General features: G+C 31.6%; 1 protein-coding gene across 9 annotated transcripts; it reads left to right on the forward strand.

Annotated features, from left to right (window-relative positions):
• The first annotated feature begins 10,290 nt into the window (after window positions 1–10,290).
• LOC131164837 (uncharacterized) lies at window positions 10,291–16,777 on the forward strand. Of its 9 annotated transcripts, none has more exons than XM_058122340.1 (9): window positions 10,291–10,727; window positions 11,505–11,555; window positions 13,303–13,451; window positions 13,612–13,760; window positions 14,294–14,351; window positions 15,241–15,309; window positions 15,389–15,484; window positions 15,929–16,018; window positions 16,607–16,777. In XM_058122340.1, the coding sequence occupies exons 4-9, from the start codon at window positions 13,612–13,614 to the stop codon at window positions 16,685–16,687; spliced, it is 543 nt and encodes a 180-aa protein (XP_057978323.1). In that variant the 5' UTR covers window positions 10,291–10,727; window positions 11,505–11,555; window positions 13,303–13,451; the 3' UTR covers window positions 16,688–16,777. The 9 variants fall into 9 exon arrangements, with proteins under 9 accessions (XP_057978323.1, XP_057978326.1, XP_057978324.1 ...); XM_058122343.1 differs by having other exon boundaries at window positions 10,293–10,611; window positions 13,557–13,760; XM_058122341.1 differs by having other exon boundaries at window positions 10,297–10,611; window positions 11,505–11,586.
• Window positions 16,778–18,805: the final 2,028 nt, after the last annotated feature.

Consider the following 18,805-nt stretch of genomic DNA (forward strand, 5'->3'; position numbering starts at 1 on the left):
AGGGACAAGTTTTTAACATCCTAGTTTTAAGAACATTTTTATACTTAGTCTCGATCGTGTTAAAACAAGTTTATGTCCTAAAGATTCAAATAAAGTCAAGTATATTTATAAAAGGACATACTAAACATACAAGATATCAAAATGAGTTTTCAAACGTGTTTTATTAATTAAGATATCTTATATTCAAAAGGAAACTCATTTGGACAAGTTTTAATCTTCATTAGACTTAATATATTTCATATACTTTTTTCCAAGAGTGTTTTGAGTCATTAAAACACTTTCTAACAAAGAAAAACAAAGCAATCGTCACTACCGTAGTTCAACTTTGAGTCATGAACACCTTGAGGTATTTTGGGCATAACTTTTTCTAAAAAAGTCCAAATGGGACAATCTTAGTGTCCCTAGAAAGCTAAGACAAAATTCCACAACTTTGATTTTATGAATTTTTCTGATTCAAGGACCTCGTTGATGAACATAGGAGATTCGTCGATGAGTCCAACGGGCAGAATGACATTAACGAGCGGAAAACGGCTAGTTTGCCAAATAAAATATCTTTTCTTCCCCCCAACGGCTAGTTAACGGCTCATAAGGCTCTTGGGCTATAAATACAAGCTATTAGGCTTGTATTAACATGGTTTTGAAGGCTTTTGATCATTCTTAGTGAAAAATATATCTTTACACCAAAACCTAAGCACCCAGCACTTTGCATTGTTGTTCTTCATTCACAAGTTCTCTTTCTCTCTTGCTCTTTAATTGTGTTTGATTCATTACTTGAGAGATAGTGTGAGGTTTGCTTTGTATTTAATATTTGCTCATTTGAGGAGCATCATATTATATTTCTATCATCTTATTATAAAGTTTTTTGTGGACCATTTGGTGAAGGTTCTTTGTGAACCGAAGAGGCTCTTGGTGAGTGGATAGGAATTTGTTCCCAAGTTGTAAGGTTTCTCCACCAGTGAAGGAGATAGTATAGTGGAATCCTTGAGTTGGTCTCAAGGCGTGGATGTAGGCTTGGTGCCGAAATATGTAAAAATACCAGTGTTGATTTTCTCTCCCTATACTCTTTATTATTTGTCTTGTGTATGATTTAAATTTCATATATTGTGATATAATTGCTTGCATCTTTTCAAGTGTTTTATTTTGTAGAAAAAATTTGTAATTCCATAAAAGAGTCCATTCACCCCCCCTCTGGACTATTTACTCCCGAGCTAGGACGTCTAACACGCCTTGGTTCAGCCAACCGAACCTAGACTCGGGCTATCGAACGTTTAAAAATAGCTTTTTGAGTTGAGTCTATTCGGGTGACCGAACTAAGGTTCAGTCACCCAAAACCTCTCGGGTCGCTTATTTTTTACCGGGATTAAAATTAAGTAAAATGGGTTAATTTTCTTAATTGGTTTAAAAAAAATCTAATAATACCCTATATGTCCCCAACGGTCATAATTTACCCATTCTCTATATATAGGGGCTCATTTGCAAAAATTATTGGTGATTAGCAAATAGGATTAGCCAAAAATTCTCTCAAATTTCCTAAACCCTATTTGTTCATTCCAACCCCATAACACTCAAATACTTTCATTCCTTTGAGAAATCTCACTTTGTGAGTATTCATTTATTGTTTGTTATTGCTAGATACTCTTAGCATATTCATTGTTGTTTGATTTTCAAAGTGAGAGTAAAGCAAAGATTTTTCCCCCGATTTCATTTAATAAATCTGGGCGTGGGAAAAATCTTATAGGTAAGTGAGTCTTTACATTGTTATTGTAAGACTCATTGAACTTATATTTTTGTGTGCAAAAATATTTTCACAAGCTTATTTTCAAACATCTTTTGTGCTAGCATCTTGAGAAAATATTGGTTGAGATTGTTTGATTATACTTGCTAAAAATCTTTGAAACTCTAATTTGTTATTGAGAAATATTTTTATACAAAGTTTCAAAGATTAGCTTATTGATACACTCTTGTGCTTGATTGTTTATAGACATAACCTTAATTGTTGTTTGCACACATAAAGCATCGAGCTTATAGTTCATACATACTTGAGGTGCATTGATTATATTGTGCGTAGTGGTACATATCTGTTTAGTTAAGAAGCATTTGCTTGTATGCAAAATTTGTACTACATTTGTTGTATTCCGAGCATGGGTTTGAAGAGGGAGACTAGCCCTATTGAATAGTCCCGAATTGGCTTAGATCCGGTTAGGAAAGTTAGATGTACCATCCTAGTAAGACATATGTTGAGGTCAGTCCCGCTAATTGACCTAGTTGTAACTGGTGCCGCTCCACCAGTTAAGTGAGCATTAGTGGAATCCTCAGGCTTGCGAGCTAGAGGCGGGGACATAGGCAGTATTGGCCAAACCCCGATAACATATTGTGTGTGTAATTTACTTTTTTGCAAATTTATTTACTACATGTGTATGTTATATTGTGAATGCTGCACAAGATTTATTTTCCGCTTATTATTTTTATCTGCGCATATTGGAACTGCATAGACAGACCCTAGGTTTGTGTAATACTGGTTGTTGGATTAGTTGAACATAAGACAAAATTTTAAAATTCCAATTCACCCCCCCTCTTGGGAATGCACCAAAGCTAACACTTAAATTTATTAATAACCCTCACCTATAACGGAGGATTACCGTGAAAACAAAAAGACACTTGGGGCTTACATAATAACCAATAAAACACCCTATGCATCAAACCAAATAAAAGAAAAAAACAAACCTATACCAATACCAAAAGGAAACCAATTAAACATATCTCATATAAGTCGTATCCATCTTATCCAATCTATACAAACCTTTAATAATTTTAGGAAGTTGACTACTATTTGTAAACAAATTACTCCTCTCTATGGCACCTTATCGAGTCAACACATCTGCCACTTTATTCCCTTCTCTATAAAAAAGAATTATAGAAAAATCTACTCCTTCCAATACACCAATAAGCTGCTCCCAAAAATCCCACAAATACCATAAAGAGCATTTACTGGATCTTATCCAATTTACTATAATATTCAAATCACATTCAATGTCAATATTGGTATGACCCAATTGATCTAAAATAAGGAATTAAAATTGTTTTTAAACTTGTATTTCCTTTACAATGTTTGATTATATTCAAATCTTTTGCTAATTTTTGAAATACAATGAAAAAATTTGTGAAATATTGATTTAAAAAAAAAAAAAAATAGAATAAATGAACATTTTGATGATAAACATGTTGATTGAAAATCTCCTATATTGTTGTTGATCATATTAAATATATTGATAATGTAAAAGATGAACTTGAATGAATATTTTGTTATGGTCATCAAGTTTATTGGTAATGAGCATCTTATTGTTGAATTTGAGTTTGATTGAATATCATGATGAAATTTAATATATTGAAACATCATTGTAAATGGTTCTATGAATTTCATTTTTAAGAATAGATTTCATTTTTGAGAATCCCCTCCTAAAAACCTTTTAATATTTACCAAGAGGGAGCAAACATAAGTAACAATATTTTTTATTGTCACCTTTACTATGTGAAAAATCTTTTTGAAAATATGAACATTATTCTAAACCATTTTGAAAAAGATAATAAATGAATTAGTGAAAATTAGACTTTGAAATTTTCACTTGAAGTTCAAATTGTAAATCATTTTTGCCCCATATCTTTTCTTTTTAATATTGACAAAGGGGAAGAAATTTCAAACATGGAAAGTTTATTTTTAAATTAATTGGTATTAATTCTCTTTGAAATGACTTAGGTTTAGCAATGATTGGTATGTAACTGTTTTTGACGTATGACCATATATTAAATTGGGCTATCATTAATTGTCATAATTTTTAAGCATGCTAAAATTTCATGAGAGCATATTGACATATATATATTTTTTTAAATTGAAACTTCGTGCTTTAATGTATAAAATATTTAGCATTTGGTTTTGATGATGTCAAAGGAGAGAGATATGAAAAATAGGAACTTTTGTGTAATTTAAATATCTTATATTTATTCCTATTTTTTGTGAATAGTTTGTCATCTTCAAAAAATGGAAGATTGTTAGTCTCAAAGTTTCGTTAACATGATTTTTATGATAACAAACTATTATGAACTAATGACTTTGTGTTTAAACTGTTTTTCTATGAGTATAAATCATTGAAGTTGAAAATTTGAGAGGAGATTTGAAGAGTTAAATTCTTATTTATTTGTATTATTATTCTCTCAAATGTACCTTATTTTAAATTGTAAAAATATATAAAAAAAAAAAATATAAGGCATAGCGCAAATGAGCTTAAACTGAAACTTGGGAACAAAAAGAAGACCGAACTTGGCCTTTGTGCTAGGGGTGGTCGACTGGCCTCAGTGGAGGCTAGAGGCCCTAAAGGCAATTGATTGGCCTGACAACTTTTTCCTTTAACCGTCTTTTTCCTTCTCTCTAACAGCTAGTGAATGGTTGACCAAATTTAGTAAGCGATCAATCGATCTTACTAGCAAAAAGGTTTCAAAGGGTAGAAAATGGTTAGTTTTTCCCCAAACTTTATATATATATATATACATGTCTTCTAAAGCCTTAAGAATATTAGAGAACATACACACATTGTGTAGCGATCCCAAAAATTGTTATACTTGATTAGGGTTATGATCCTAAATTTTTTTTAAAATTTAATTAAATTAAAATTAAAAAATTAAATTATTATTATTATTAATTAAATAATATAATATAATATAATATAGTAATATATTATAATATATATATAAGTAAGTAAGCTGAAGGATCCTTCAGGATTCAATTTTTTTAAAAAAATCTAGAGAACGCCCCCCTTTCTCTCTCTCTGTCTCTCTCTCTCTCTCTCGCCAACTCTCTCTCCTCACATCTCTATCTCTCTCCTCCGCCCGTCTCCCTCACTCTTCAATTTCTTCTCCAATTTTCGGCTGATTGGAGAATGGAAAATACTCTTGGGTTCCATTCTCCGTCACCGACATTTTAACTAGAGTAGATTTATCGTAGGAGCGTCGTAGGCACCACTCTTGGGGTGAGGTAAGGGGAATAAATTATGTCAAGAATTTTTATAATTTAACCGATTAAATTGTAATATGAGATTACAAGAATTATATACACGTTTTTCTGAATATTCTGGCATATGCAAATTAGATTTTGGATTATTATTATTATTATTATGAGGTAATTAAATTGGTGTTTGTGAGTTTAGAGATTTTATAATAATTGGTATTTTAAAATTGAACTGATTGAATTAAAGTATTTGATTTATGGATTATTGTAGTAGACTTTCTGAATGATTTGACCGGTTAAAATTATTGGTTTGATTTATTATACATATTTTGTAAAGAATTAAAGTGAGTAGGGTTGATTATCTACGTTTTTTTTTCTTTAAATACATATTTTGAGTTAAATAAATAGTGAAAATAATTAAATCGGTGTTTTCGGTAAAACAGATATTGAAAATAGAATGACCGATTTTCTAGTAATTTATATAATTATGAGAAACACTCAAATCGTGTGGTATGAGAAAGAATATTATTGTTTAATTAAAGTTATGAGTTTATAGTATGATATATTGATATACTGAAATGTGTAGGTACTATACTATTTTTGGAACTATGGAAAAGAAAGTAAAGTATAGAGTATTATTATTGTTAAACTGCAATGTATGGTTTAAGAACTTCGATGGACCATAGAACGCTTGGTACTGCAGTTACAGTAATGAAGAGCTTAGTGCAACCACACGTCTTGGGGAGAGTGTTGGTATTGAATAGTCGAGTGAGCTAGTGAAGTGTAGAGTTCCCACCTGAAGTTTAGACCAGGTATGGGATGACCATTCGTACTAGCAGAGGTAAAGTGTAGTTGACTTAGTCTAGTGGCAGGCCAGCCAGGGTTAAGTCCAGCTTACGGACCACACAACCTGTCATGGGGGAAGCATGTCGTTTATCCATTCGGGAGTGAGTTCTTATATTCATATTTGTAGATTTAATCAGAGTATAACAGAGTAAAGTATATAAAAACAGAGCATATTTAACAGAGTATAACAGAGCAGAGTATTTCAAAGATTATAATTCACAGAATACAGTTGCAAAATGTTTACAGTACACAGCTTATAATTGCAAAAGTATTAACAACTTATAGTTTATAGTAGGTGTGAGTTATAGTTTTCATATGAAAGTTAATTATAGCAAAGTATTAAATGTATTTTATTCTGTAGTTTTTTTGTGTAAATGGGGCGAGGTATACTCTCCGTCGAGGGCTTGTTGAGTAAGTCGAGTGCCTTGATAGGTAACAGTTGTAGTCACACCCAAGTTAAATAGGTAAGGTTACATAAGGTATTAGAGCAAAAGGGTGTTACATGAATCAGCGTGTAATCTCCCCAATTCTTGGGAACTCCCGCTTATAAATAATGGTGCATGTGTGAGTATGATCTATAAATGATTTTACAATTATTGTTTATTAACAAATGGTTATTTTATGTACACACTAAACTCATTGGTAACACATTGATGATAATTTATTCCATCCTTACTAAGAAGTGTCTCACCCCATCATTATCAAATATTTTTCAGATGTCCTGTGGAGAGAGACAAGAATCAGAGCAATGCAGCGGAAGCGTGGGTGGGGTTAGAAATAGTAGTTTAGATTAATAATTAAATTTTTTATTTATGGTTTATCTTAGAATTTCTAAGAATGTATTTAAATTTGTTATTGTAGATATTTTGTAATAAAAGGTTTTTAGTACTCTTGTATATAAATATTGAGGTCTTTCGTTGTATAATTAATTGGTTTTAGAGATTATTATTTTTTTTAAATAACACTTTGGACCCTAGTTTCGGGTTCGGGGCGTTACACACTGAATATTCAAGTGCTCTAACCTTAAAAATCACTTTTATTCTCTTTGAGCTCTAAAGTTCTTAGTCTTGAGAGAACTCTAGAAAACTCTTGAGCCTTATATTTGATTATTCTTTAAGAGTTTCCTTTGTGAGCTTCAAATTGTGTATCTTATTTGTGACGAATTTGTTTTTACTAGTTTTGTTGTATTTGGTTTCTTTGATTTATGAATAACAAAAGGTTGTATTTGGCTTCTTTGGTCTCCGAAAAACAAAGGGTTGCATTTGGTTGTCTTGTCTTTGAAAACAATAAGTGTAATTGGTTCCTTGGTCTCCATTAAAACAAGGGATCAATGGAACCCAAGGTGATTTGTCTTGAGAGAGTGGACATAGGCCGGATGCCGAATCATTATAAAGAGTTTACAATTTCTATTCCCTTCTCTCTTTAAAATGCTTTAATATTGTGTGTTCTGCTTGGTTTGCTTAATTACTTTAAAAATTGTGTCAAATATTCAATTTTCATTAAACCAAATTCACCTTCTGTAACGCCTTGAACCCATAATCTCGGGTCCGATGCGTTATACCTGACAAAATCTTGATAATCCATAATTCAACATATACGCAGCGGAAAAACATAAACATAATCTCCATAAAACATAATACTATAATACCATATATAATGTCGTAATACCAGAGTTTACTATTTTCTATCTATAAATCCATAAAATCCAACCATCACCTACATTTCCATAGATACATACATCTTTTGAATATTTCAGTATTTTCCCAATCATTCATTTCTCAACAGACTTAAAACATAAACTTAAATTTAAACTTTATACAATTCCTCAGTATATAAAAAAATATACCCTTTTCTCTTTACAACCCTAAAAAAGCTATACACCCTCGAGCTCCTAAGCTTGACCTCGAGGATGTCCTGAAAAAGAAACATTCATATTCGGGTGAGACACATCTCAGTAAGAGGAAAGGGCTAGGAGTAGTATTCATGGATTTTATGAGATTGGAAAAAGAAAGACCCTAAAAGAAAGACCCTAAAGTGTCCCCAATCCAAAGTTTTGTATCTCCAAGCAAACTTAGCACGAAAGAATACAACACACCAATTGAAGAGTTGACTCAAACTTTGCATATATGTCGTCCAAAGCCTTAAGATTAATCTTTGAGAGTTTCCTTTGTGAGCTTCAAATTGTGTATCTTCATTATGACGAATTTGTTTTTACAAGTTTTGTTGTATTTGGTTTCTTTGATTTATGAAAAACAAAGGGTTGTATTTGATTTCTTTGGTCTCCGAAAAACAAAAGGTTGCATTTGGTTGCCTTGTATTTGAAAAGCAATAGGTGTAATTGGTTCGTTGGTCTCCATTAAAACAAGGGGTTAGTGGAACCTCAAGGTGATTTGTTTTGAGAGAGTGGACATAGGCCGGTTGCCGAACTATTATTAAGAGTTTGCGATTTCTATTCCCTTCTCTCTTTAAAATGCTTTAATATTGTGTGTTATGCTTGGTTTGTTTAATTACTTTAAAATTTTTATCAAATATTCAATTTTCATTAAATCTAATTCACCTTCCCTCTTGGATTGCTACTTGAGCCCACACACATGTCGTGACTAAGGGCTTTGTAAGGCCTTTTTTATTTTTTATTTTGGTAGCATATCATTTGTGTTGATCTTGTTAAGAATTGAATTCCAAATGAAGGCTTGGATTTTAAAAGAAATCTTTATTTTTCAAATAGCTTTGTGTAAGACCAAAGGGCTAGGAGTAGTATATGTGGACTTTATGAGATTGAAAAATAAAGACTCTGAAAAGAAAGACCCTAAAGTGTCTCCAATCCAAAGTCTTGTATCACCTTGCAAACTAAGCAAGAAAGAATCTAGCACACCAATTGAAGAGTTGACTCAAACTTTACATATATGCCATCCAAAGCCTTTAGATTATTCTTTGAGAGCTTTCTTTGTGAGCTTCAAATTGTGTATCTTCATTGTGACGAATTTGTTTTTACAAGTTTTGTTGCTTTTGGTTTCTTTAATTTATGAAAAACAAAGGTTTGTATTTGATTTCTTTGATCTCCGAAAACAAAGGGTTGCATTTAGTTGCCTTGTCTTTGAAAAATAATAGGTGTAACTGTTTCCTTGGTCTCCATTCAAACAATGGGTTAGTGAAACCTCTAGGTGATTTGCCTTGAGAGAGTGGACGTAGGGCGGTTGTAGAACTATTATAAAGAGTTTACGATTTCTATTCTCTTCTCTCTTTAAAATGCTTTAATATTGTGTGTTCTATTTGGTTTGTTTAATTACTTTAAAATTTTTATCAAAGATTCAATTTTCATTAAATCCAATTCACCTTCCCTCTTAGATTGCCACATGAGCCAACACACATGTCATGACTAAGGGCTTTGTAAGGCCTTTCTTTTTTGTAGCATATCATTTGTGTTGATCTTGTTAAGAATTGAATTCCAAATGAAGGCTTGCATTTTAAAAGAAACCTTTGTTTTTCAAATAGCTTTGTGTAAGAGGAAAGGGCCAGGAGTAGTATATATGGATTTTGTAAGACTGGAAAAGAAAGACTCTGAAAAGAATGACCCTAAAGTATCCCTAATCCAAAGTCTATCTTCCCGCCAATTAAGCACGAAAGAATCTAGCACACCAATTGAAGAGTCGACTCACCAACCTTGCTTTTATTAAGACTTCTAAAGAAATAAAAATACCAAGAAAGAGAACCCCCTCTCAAAAAAAAAAAAAAGTTGAAATTAGTGCATTGTGAAGGGTAAAAAGTCTAAAAAGTTGTGGCATGAATAGATTTCAAAGAAAACTCACCAATCCAAATGTCCTTATATATTTGAATTTTATCTCCAATACCTGCTTTAAAATGAGTAAGAGTAAAGAAAATACTAGTAACCTAGAATATAAACTCTTAAGGGCTTATATGACTATCACCTCCTTTGGAATCTCATCTATTCATATGATTTTGTATTTGTTATTTATTATACTGTACTAATAAGGATTTAAAATAGAATAGTCATAGTGATAAATGTTTCTGATTTCTAATAATTTTAAATAAATAAATTAATAAATCTAGACCAGTTAAATATCTTGGTTCAACTATTAACGCAACTTAATTTTAATATAAATAATCACATACTTTTACAAATCACGCCATCATTATTTTAATTTTGCAAGACTTTTTCGGTAAAAAAATATATATTATTATGATTTCAAATAAAAATAGATATATATATATATATATATATAATTTATAAATAATATATAGCTTTTTCTATTCAGAGCGTTCATCTTTCCTCGTTTATTTACTATGAGCCATCTCTATATACGACACATGTAGGAATGACAAGATAAATTGAAATCCGAGGATGACCCATAATCCATCCATTTAAAATCGAATTTAAATTTAATACCATTTGATCTATATATAAACGGGTCAAATCCGGACACAATCTATTTAATTTCAATCCATTTATGACCACTCAACCCGTTAACCCGTTTTGCCGCGCTGCGGCCAAAAGCCCTAGCCTTCTCGGCCCCGAAGTCGCCTCTGTATCGGTGTACGTCGCGCGTTATTCTTCGGTGTCGCCGTTCTTCGACAGCCAGGTCATGCTGTTAACTGAGTTTTGTGCTCAGAGTTCCAAGAAATTGGGGAATTTCCAATTTCTTCGCCACGTTTCCTCGCTCTCTCGGTTGTACCATAGCTCCAACGCAACACCAGGAAGTTGCCCAGCCACGTTTCCTTTCTCTCCCTTTCTCTGTCGATATAGTTAGGTCAGCCTTCTTGCTTTAATGTGGGGCTTCATCGCGCAACACATCCCACTACCAGCATTCTCTTTGTCGAGAACTCAGAAGCATCTTTGTTATGTTGCTTCACTAGGATAATACCAGTCTCCCTCTCTCTCTCTCTCTCTCACTGGCTTTCATTATTTTTGTTGGTTTAAATTGTGTTATATTGGATTTTAATTTTGAATTATAGGTTGTTGTGACCATTCTACTATAACTGAGATTTAATTGATTTTTTTGTTTGTTGGTTTTCTATTAGCTTAATTTGAGTTATAGGCTGCCAATATCAATTTGTTTGAGATCTGAGAGATTTTGTTCAGGAACAGTTACAATGCAATTGTTACTAATATTCGTTTGAGATCAAACATATTCCTATATTATCACAGTTGCTTTGTGAATTGTTTTCCCTTGTTATAAAATAATCTATTTATTCCTAATTATAGAAAAAAAAAAAAACTGATAAATGTTTATGCTTTATGCTTTATGCTTTATGGTTTTTTTTTTTTTTTTTTTACGATATGCAATTTCTCCAAAACCGATTCTCATATTGATTAGTTCGAACCAATGAGATGGGCCCTGGTGTGTTCTATAATGTGTTTGTGAAAATGTATGAGTGAATCCAAGGGAGTTCTACTTGTGGGGTCATTTGAATTGCAGGACAATGTACTAAATCCGTTAACCATCCAGGTCTGTTTATATGTTTGCGAAAGTTTTATCACATCATCAGACTGGACTGATTAGTTACTAATATGGTAATATGCTGATTCATATAAAATATTTTTTGGTTGGTTGTGAACTAAGGTAGTATTGTGTTTCTTATTTCTTTTCTTAAATTTAATTAAAATATTGTTGTCACTTGAGATGTTTTGCTCTTTTTTCAGATTGTTTGAATATTTTTGCTGAGGTTGACACTCTTTTTTGCGTTGTTTGTGGTAATTCCATCAACTCTCATCTTAATTTCATGTAAGATAGTAAGATTTAATTGATTATTTTGTTTCCTTGAATTTCTATTTATTTTAATTTGAATTATAAACTACTGATATCCAAATGACAGCACCTAATGATACTGCTATTACTTTTAATCTGTTTCTTCCACATCTACAAACTAAAAGAAGTGGCATGAACTATTTACGAGCAGTTGATGATATCCTTATAAGTTTTTAGAGTTGTATACATGACAGAATCATGGGATAAGGGACAAAAGGAAATAAAAATGAATCTGAGCACTATCTCAACAAGTCTGCAGTGCCTAAATGCAATGTTAAAAGTTAAATCTACTATGTGAATTTTTCTTACCTAAATCTAAATTTCCCTTTTGCATTACTGCCACAAATTCATTGTAGTCAATGTGGGCTATCTTGAAAGGCAATATAGAATAAAACTAACTGAAGATTAAAAGACTATCTAAAAGAATTCCCCAATGGCTGGTGAGAGTACAACTATGTTCAGTGGCCTCTGGCGAAAATTAGCCCCTAAGGGATCCTGTAAAACCTACAAAATCCATGCAGCTCACTCATATCATATATGAACAGTCCATCAAGCTGGAAACCATGACCAAACCTTATAAATTTTCCATAAAGCTGGAAATCATGAACAAGGTTTTTTTTTATTCCTGCCAAAAGCCAGAGGTTTGATTTCTTATATACTTGAAGGATTGCAAAAATAAGTAATTCTGCATTCAGTGCATTTTTGGAAAATAGTTTGGGTCCATTTATTTGTGGAAAATATTTTTCATTTTTCTAACTTTTAGTTTTCCAAAGAATTATTAAAAATTTATCTTATTTTTTAATTTTTCAAGATTCGTATTATAAAAGTAGAAAATAAACAGTTTGTTTAAATGTGTAAAACATTTTTTTATTTTTTATTTTTAGATTTCAAAATAATCACAAAAAAGATAACTTGTTTTCCAGTCCAAAATTTATATAAGGTAATTCTTAGAATCATGGATTATGGTGCTTGAATTTGGATTTGTGTCAATTTAGAAGAAACTCTATGCATAATCCACACAAATTAAAGTCCAAGATCCAAATTTCATACTCCTATATGCACAGTAAGTTTTAGAAATCTAGAAAAAATAATGATGTTTTTTCCAACTTTTTTATATAAATTTGGAAAATTAGAAAACAAGGTGGCACTTTTGTAATTATTTGAAAAATTAAAAATGAAAAATAAAACTATTTCCACAAGTAAATAATGCCAAAACTATTTATTGTTGTTCATTTATCTCATACAAATGTTGAATGAAAAATTAGCTAACTTTTTTGTAATTTTTTTAGAAAACTAATAAAGAAAATGAAATTTTTTTTTTCCAAAACTAAACAGGCACCTATCTTTTGTTTCATTTTTTTTTTTTTGTAAATAGTTTATTTTTGTTTTCATTTTAGCCACCATTTAAGGACACTTTGAAAAGGAATCAGAAACGCATTTCCAATAGTCATTTTATATGACTAACCAAACATAGTAATCGCATTCCATTAGTGATTCTTGTCTAGACTTGATTCATTTCATGCTTCGATTCCATTCCTTGAACCTTATGATGATTTAATTATGCTGACAAAGTATTAGTCTTGCGTTTTTCAATTTGACAGCATGTCTAGTTGAGTAATTGCACTACTTTTTGGTTATTCATCCTTTGGGACATTGACATGCATTGCTATTGTGCAAAAATTTATTTTTCAGGCCAACAATTTAGGTCAAGATATGGGTTAAACCACAAAACCAGCACGGCAACCTGTCCACTTTACCTGTTTACTAGTTAGTAGTTACATTCAAGAGCGAGTATAGCACATAATAACAACCCAACCACAACCCTGTTTTGCCTGGCTGAGGTTTGTTATTTCATTTCATCTCTCCTTCTGTGTGTGTGTGTGTGTGTGTGTTAGGGCATGCACACTCAAGAAAGTAAACTTTTATGGTTGCCAAACTTTTGTTAGCCTACCGTGTCTGGGAATGTCACATTATTCAGTGCATGTTTGATGAGTCTGGCAGATGAAGTACGTGAAACCCTTAAAGTTGTTCTCTGAATTGCTCAAGAAAGATGCTATACAACAAAGGCGCTTGCTTGGTTTGGATGTAGGCAATAAATATGTAGGCCTAGCTGTTTCAGATCCACTTAATATAGTTGCTTGCCCTTTAAGGTATGACCCTATCTCTAAATTAATAAGATTCTTGCAGTACCATGCCTATTGATAATTACTGACTAAACAGTGGCTTAGACCCACTTATATTGAATGAAGTTGCTAATTACTCAAATAAATAGCTGGGCAAGAACTAAAACTTGCTGAGGAACTTCCTTGCAATTTTTGAACTTTGGTTTATATATGTTGACATTTTATGCTCACGTGGAGTGTGAAGCAGGCAATGTGCTGGGCATGTGTTTGGAAATCCATGTTTATGCAAGCGTGGCAACATTTTATTTTGGTACATATTGATGTTTGCCCATAAGATTGAATTATTTGAGCACATGTGCACTAGACTGTGTGCTTCACTGACTGATAGGAATCTAATGCCATGTTTGGGAGCATAGAATTTGAGCCTTGGATTTTGAATTTTGTTGATTTGGACAGAGTACAATGCAAAATTGTACTATTTCCAATTTATTTTGGGTTCTTATTTAGGGCATGTTCATGCTCAATTTGTTGAATAATATGGATTTTTGTCAATGCTCCAGTGTGCTGATGAGGACAAAAGACGATATTGATTTGATGGCCAGTGATTTTCAAACTATGGTGTGTTTGCCTTTCCTATTTGATTTATTTTTGAGTTTTTCTATGAACCGAGATGGAATTTTGTTTGGAATACTTTCTCAGATGAAATCTAGGATTAGGAAATTTAAGGATCATGCTGATCCTGGAGTGCAAACATGAAGCTCGAAATAACTTCATCACTAGTTATAAGTTATTTTATCTATTTAAGGCATTGCATATCAAGACCTTTCTGTTTGAAAGAAAATTCTTTTTTCGGTCTTAGTAAGGTGACTATGCTGCATTTTATCTGATGTTCTCTTCTTTTTTGTTAGCTTTTAATATTTGAAGGGGGTTTGGGAAGATGTTTTTCTTGTCATTAACACCATGGATACTATATCAAATTGTATTGTAAAGTTTGTTACTATTTTGCATCTGCTATTTTCAGTCTTAGATTTTGTAAGTGAATAATTGATTATACACCTATGGGATGAGGAACTCTGTTTAGTCATGTGCTTTAGTTTCTTGATTTTTATTTAGCATTGCATTTGTGATATATGTTGGAGCCCAATTCCCCAGCCTGGTAATTAGGATGAATTAACTTTGTATTTCAAGAATCAATATCATTTAACAGAGTAGCCATGATTTTTTCATCATTTATCTATTTTATTGTTGATTATAGATGTAAGCTGAGGTGACTATAAATAGAGGTTCGGTAGATGCCTAATTATTTTTTTCACAATAGTGATTACCTTGCTTCAAGTGTGGCTCCATGTAGTCCTATTAGACCAGTATCTTTTACAAATTTTGTGATAGATATATATGGAAGAGGTGACCTCAATATTATGTATGCATGTATCTGAGGCCATGAACAATAACTTTATTTATGTTTGACACAATGTCCAACTTATACACCTCTTTTGTCTATGAGCAGATTTCTGAACTCTCAGTGTCAGGCTTTGTTGTTGGCTGCGCTTTTGATAGATTCGGGAAGTGCCCAGATGTGTGTTTTAATCTCATTAGTCTTCATGCTAATATCTTATTATCCTGTCACATTATTCTTTGTTATAATGATTGGTTAGGTTGCGCAAGTGAAGATTTTTATCGATGATCTATGTAAAACGGGAAAACTAGAAGGTTTAAAGTATACATTTTGGAATGAGTCCTTAACATCAAAGGTGAGTGTCACACAGGGAATATGATATAGAGTTCAATTCTTATGGTTCTTATATTTCTGTGAGGCCATGGTTCTGTGTGTGGAATGCTTGCAAAAGTTTTTATTGTATCATTCAGTGGGTATTTCCCAGAAGATGATTGATGCGTAGAAGATGCCTGTAATTATCCAATAAGATTCGCTAATTTTGATTTTCTTATGTGGTAGATTTGAGTATTCATGGTTAAAGGAACTGTCAGAAACTAAGCCTACGCATAGCATGAACAGAAAGAACTGTCATGGCAAAGTGTCGCCATAACTGTCATACGTTGTTATACCTAAGACAATTCTGTCCACTGGCTTCACAGCCCACTTCATAATCTAAATTACACAGAATCTCTTGATTGCTGGTTTATTTGATAATGATGGCTGCCGTGATGTTGATTTTTACTTGAATGCTTGTTCCCAGGCTGCAGAATTGCTACTGAAGCCTTTGAAGCTGCATCCAGTGATGTCCAAAGCAATATTGGATAAATTTGCTGCTGTTGGAATTCTCCAGGTGATCAACTGGGTTCAACCATATTTTTTCTGTATGTTGCTAAGTGTATCAGTCTGTTGTGTTTTGCATGCAATTCTGAAGCATCATTGGAGTGTTATATGGGAGACACCAGTATAATTATGATATAAAAATATTAAGAAGTCAATCTGTTGAAAACTTGAATACCCTTTCATTAATTTAGTGCCCAGTAATAGTAAGGTCCAATGAACAGTGCACGAAACAACAGTGGATTCATTTCAAACCTGCTTTTCTCATTTGGGGCTCAAATTTTAGCAAAAATCTAGTTAAAAATTTGAACTAGAGTCAGAAAATATCTAGTGTTTTCAAGGTTCTAATGCTATGGAATCAAAAAACTTTATGATTTCTGTATTGATCAAACTCGAATCTTCTTTGGAAGTAGAGTAGCCGATTTATTGAAGTTTGTCAACTTCATACAGCTTGGCTGATTTTGGCTTTCTTGGTGTTGTTTAACACCCCTTGATCTAATATATTGATGCTTGCCTCTTTACAAAAAGAACTTTGTTTAAGAAACTCTTGTTTATAAGCTTGGAAATCATATCAAGTGATGTGTTGCTTGTCATTTAACAGGATTACCTGGACACACTGAACAGGAGCATGAAGTTGAAATCAGTCACAAGGGCAAGGCATTCCAGGATCTGGCGACTGTAAATATCACACTAGCAAACTAGAAATGTTGTAACAGTTCTCCTCGGTGAAATTTTATTTATAATATTAATTAGGGGTTATTATTCCATGCAAGTATTATTACAGTAATCCATTTTTTGAAAAATTAAGACGAGCTAGGACACGAGTATAGGCTATCCATTTGATGTCGTAACTAGTTCGTGTGTTTGAATAATCAAGAGAGGTTCAGAAATCTCTCATATCGCTCCCGGACCTTACAGTTCTGAAGTCTAAACTGAGTCAAGCCTGTCTTGTGGTCATAAAATCCTAATACCAAAATTGTTATATGTTAGTCCATCATGTTCCATTTATTGGAGTTTTCAGAATTTCTGTCAATAAAGCACTCGCATTTTTGTGCTGCGAGAAGAGTAATGGGGTATGCAAAGCTTTTTTGGCCAAAGCATTTTTGTGCTGCAACTGCAAGAAGAGTAATAGGGTGTTCAAAGCTTTTTTGGCCAAACGCCAAATGGAGAATTGTTGTCAAATAAAAAAGGGCATCTATTAAACAACTTCACAACATAATTACTTATTCATTTCTAATTTTTAAAAATGGGTAAAAAATTATGTTAAAATAAGAAACCAAGAGAAAATACAGGATGAAGAATGTGACATCCTTTTTAAGGTCCCTTTTGAGAAATGAAAGGATTGAGATGATGAGTGTAATATTTGTATGATTCTTAAATGTGTATAATATTTACATATATATATATATATATAATAATAAATTTACTATGATTTGTTAAGAGATGTTCATTATAATTTTGTTAATTAATTAAATGGGCGTGGATCTATGTTCTAATCACTTATGAATGGGCTAATTTGAATTTGAAACCTTTTAATCTTTGTTAAATGATGACTTAATTGAGCTTGGCCTCTTGACTCTTTCACCCGTATCAGATCAAATTATTTGAAGGAAATGCACTTACAATGAAATTAGAATTAAAATAATTTGATGTTATATTTTAATCAAAATTTTAATTTTCATATGAAGATTTTATGTTCTAAATATGATCTTAAGGACCTAAATATTCCTCGTTTCTATTTTATTGTATTACATTAAAGAAATATGTTATGACTATTTATTTATTTATGCTACTAGTTTTCCATTTATATTGTCACCTTTAATTGTTTTCACATAAACTAAAGATTAGATTTATGATTTTCAGTTGTTTTATCGTTTGATTGTTATAGATTTATAGTATTTTAATATCTACAATTTCTTTTTATTGATCAAGCATTTATTTTATACATAATTTTAAAATTAAAAATTGGAAAATAATCGTATAAATTTAAAACATAATTAAAATAAAAAATATTCATAAAACAAAAGTATTTTTACTAGCTTTCAATTGTTATGTTCAATAAAATTATTTTCAAAGGATTAACAATTTTAGTAAAATAATTAAAACTATTTTTATCTTTTACAATAAGATTTTTTATTTGTATTCTTTTGTATTTTTATTATTTTCATTATATTTTCTGACTATTACGTGTATAGTTAAAGACACACTTAAGCATTTCCTTCAATTAGGCATTAATTTATTTTAATTTTGAAAATATTAACTAAATAACTTGTTGATTTTTAAATTTTAATTTTTATTATTCTTTTTCATAAGCATTTTGCCAAAAATAAAATAAAATCTAGGAGTACTGTCATTGAATATTTAATGTTTGAGTCAAAGACTCAAAAGGTCATCAAATTTGGTACAAGTCAACTCAATTGAATTGACCTGGTTCAAAATTCAAAGCACAACAAAAATTAAAGCGTTGCAAGTGTAAAAAAAAAATAATTTAAAGCTAAATAGTAGAATGCTGAGTTTCCATTTTAATATTATTTTATAATAAAATATTAAATAATATTTCGTTTGGAAAAGATTTTCCCCTTTTTAAGGCTTACGTAATCTCACAACTTGATCCAACGAGATTTAAACAAATTTCGCTGGACCAAACTGCGAAATTTAAACGGGCAGGGCTTCTCGTGATGATGCATGGCAAGCTGGGAAGCAAATCTCGTAGGACAAAACTGCGAGATTTGAAAACAATGTGACATTTTTGTAAATATTTGAAAATTTAAAAATAAAATAAAACTATTTTCACAAGTGA

The sequence above is a fragment of the Malania oleifera genome, chromosome 9 (genome assembly GCF_029873635.1).
Source record: "Malania oleifera isolate guangnan ecotype guangnan chromosome 9, ASM2987363v1, whole genome shotgun sequence".
In the NCBI taxonomy this organism is placed as follows: domain Eukaryota; kingdom Viridiplantae; phylum Streptophyta; class Magnoliopsida; order Santalales; family Ximeniaceae; genus Malania; species Malania oleifera.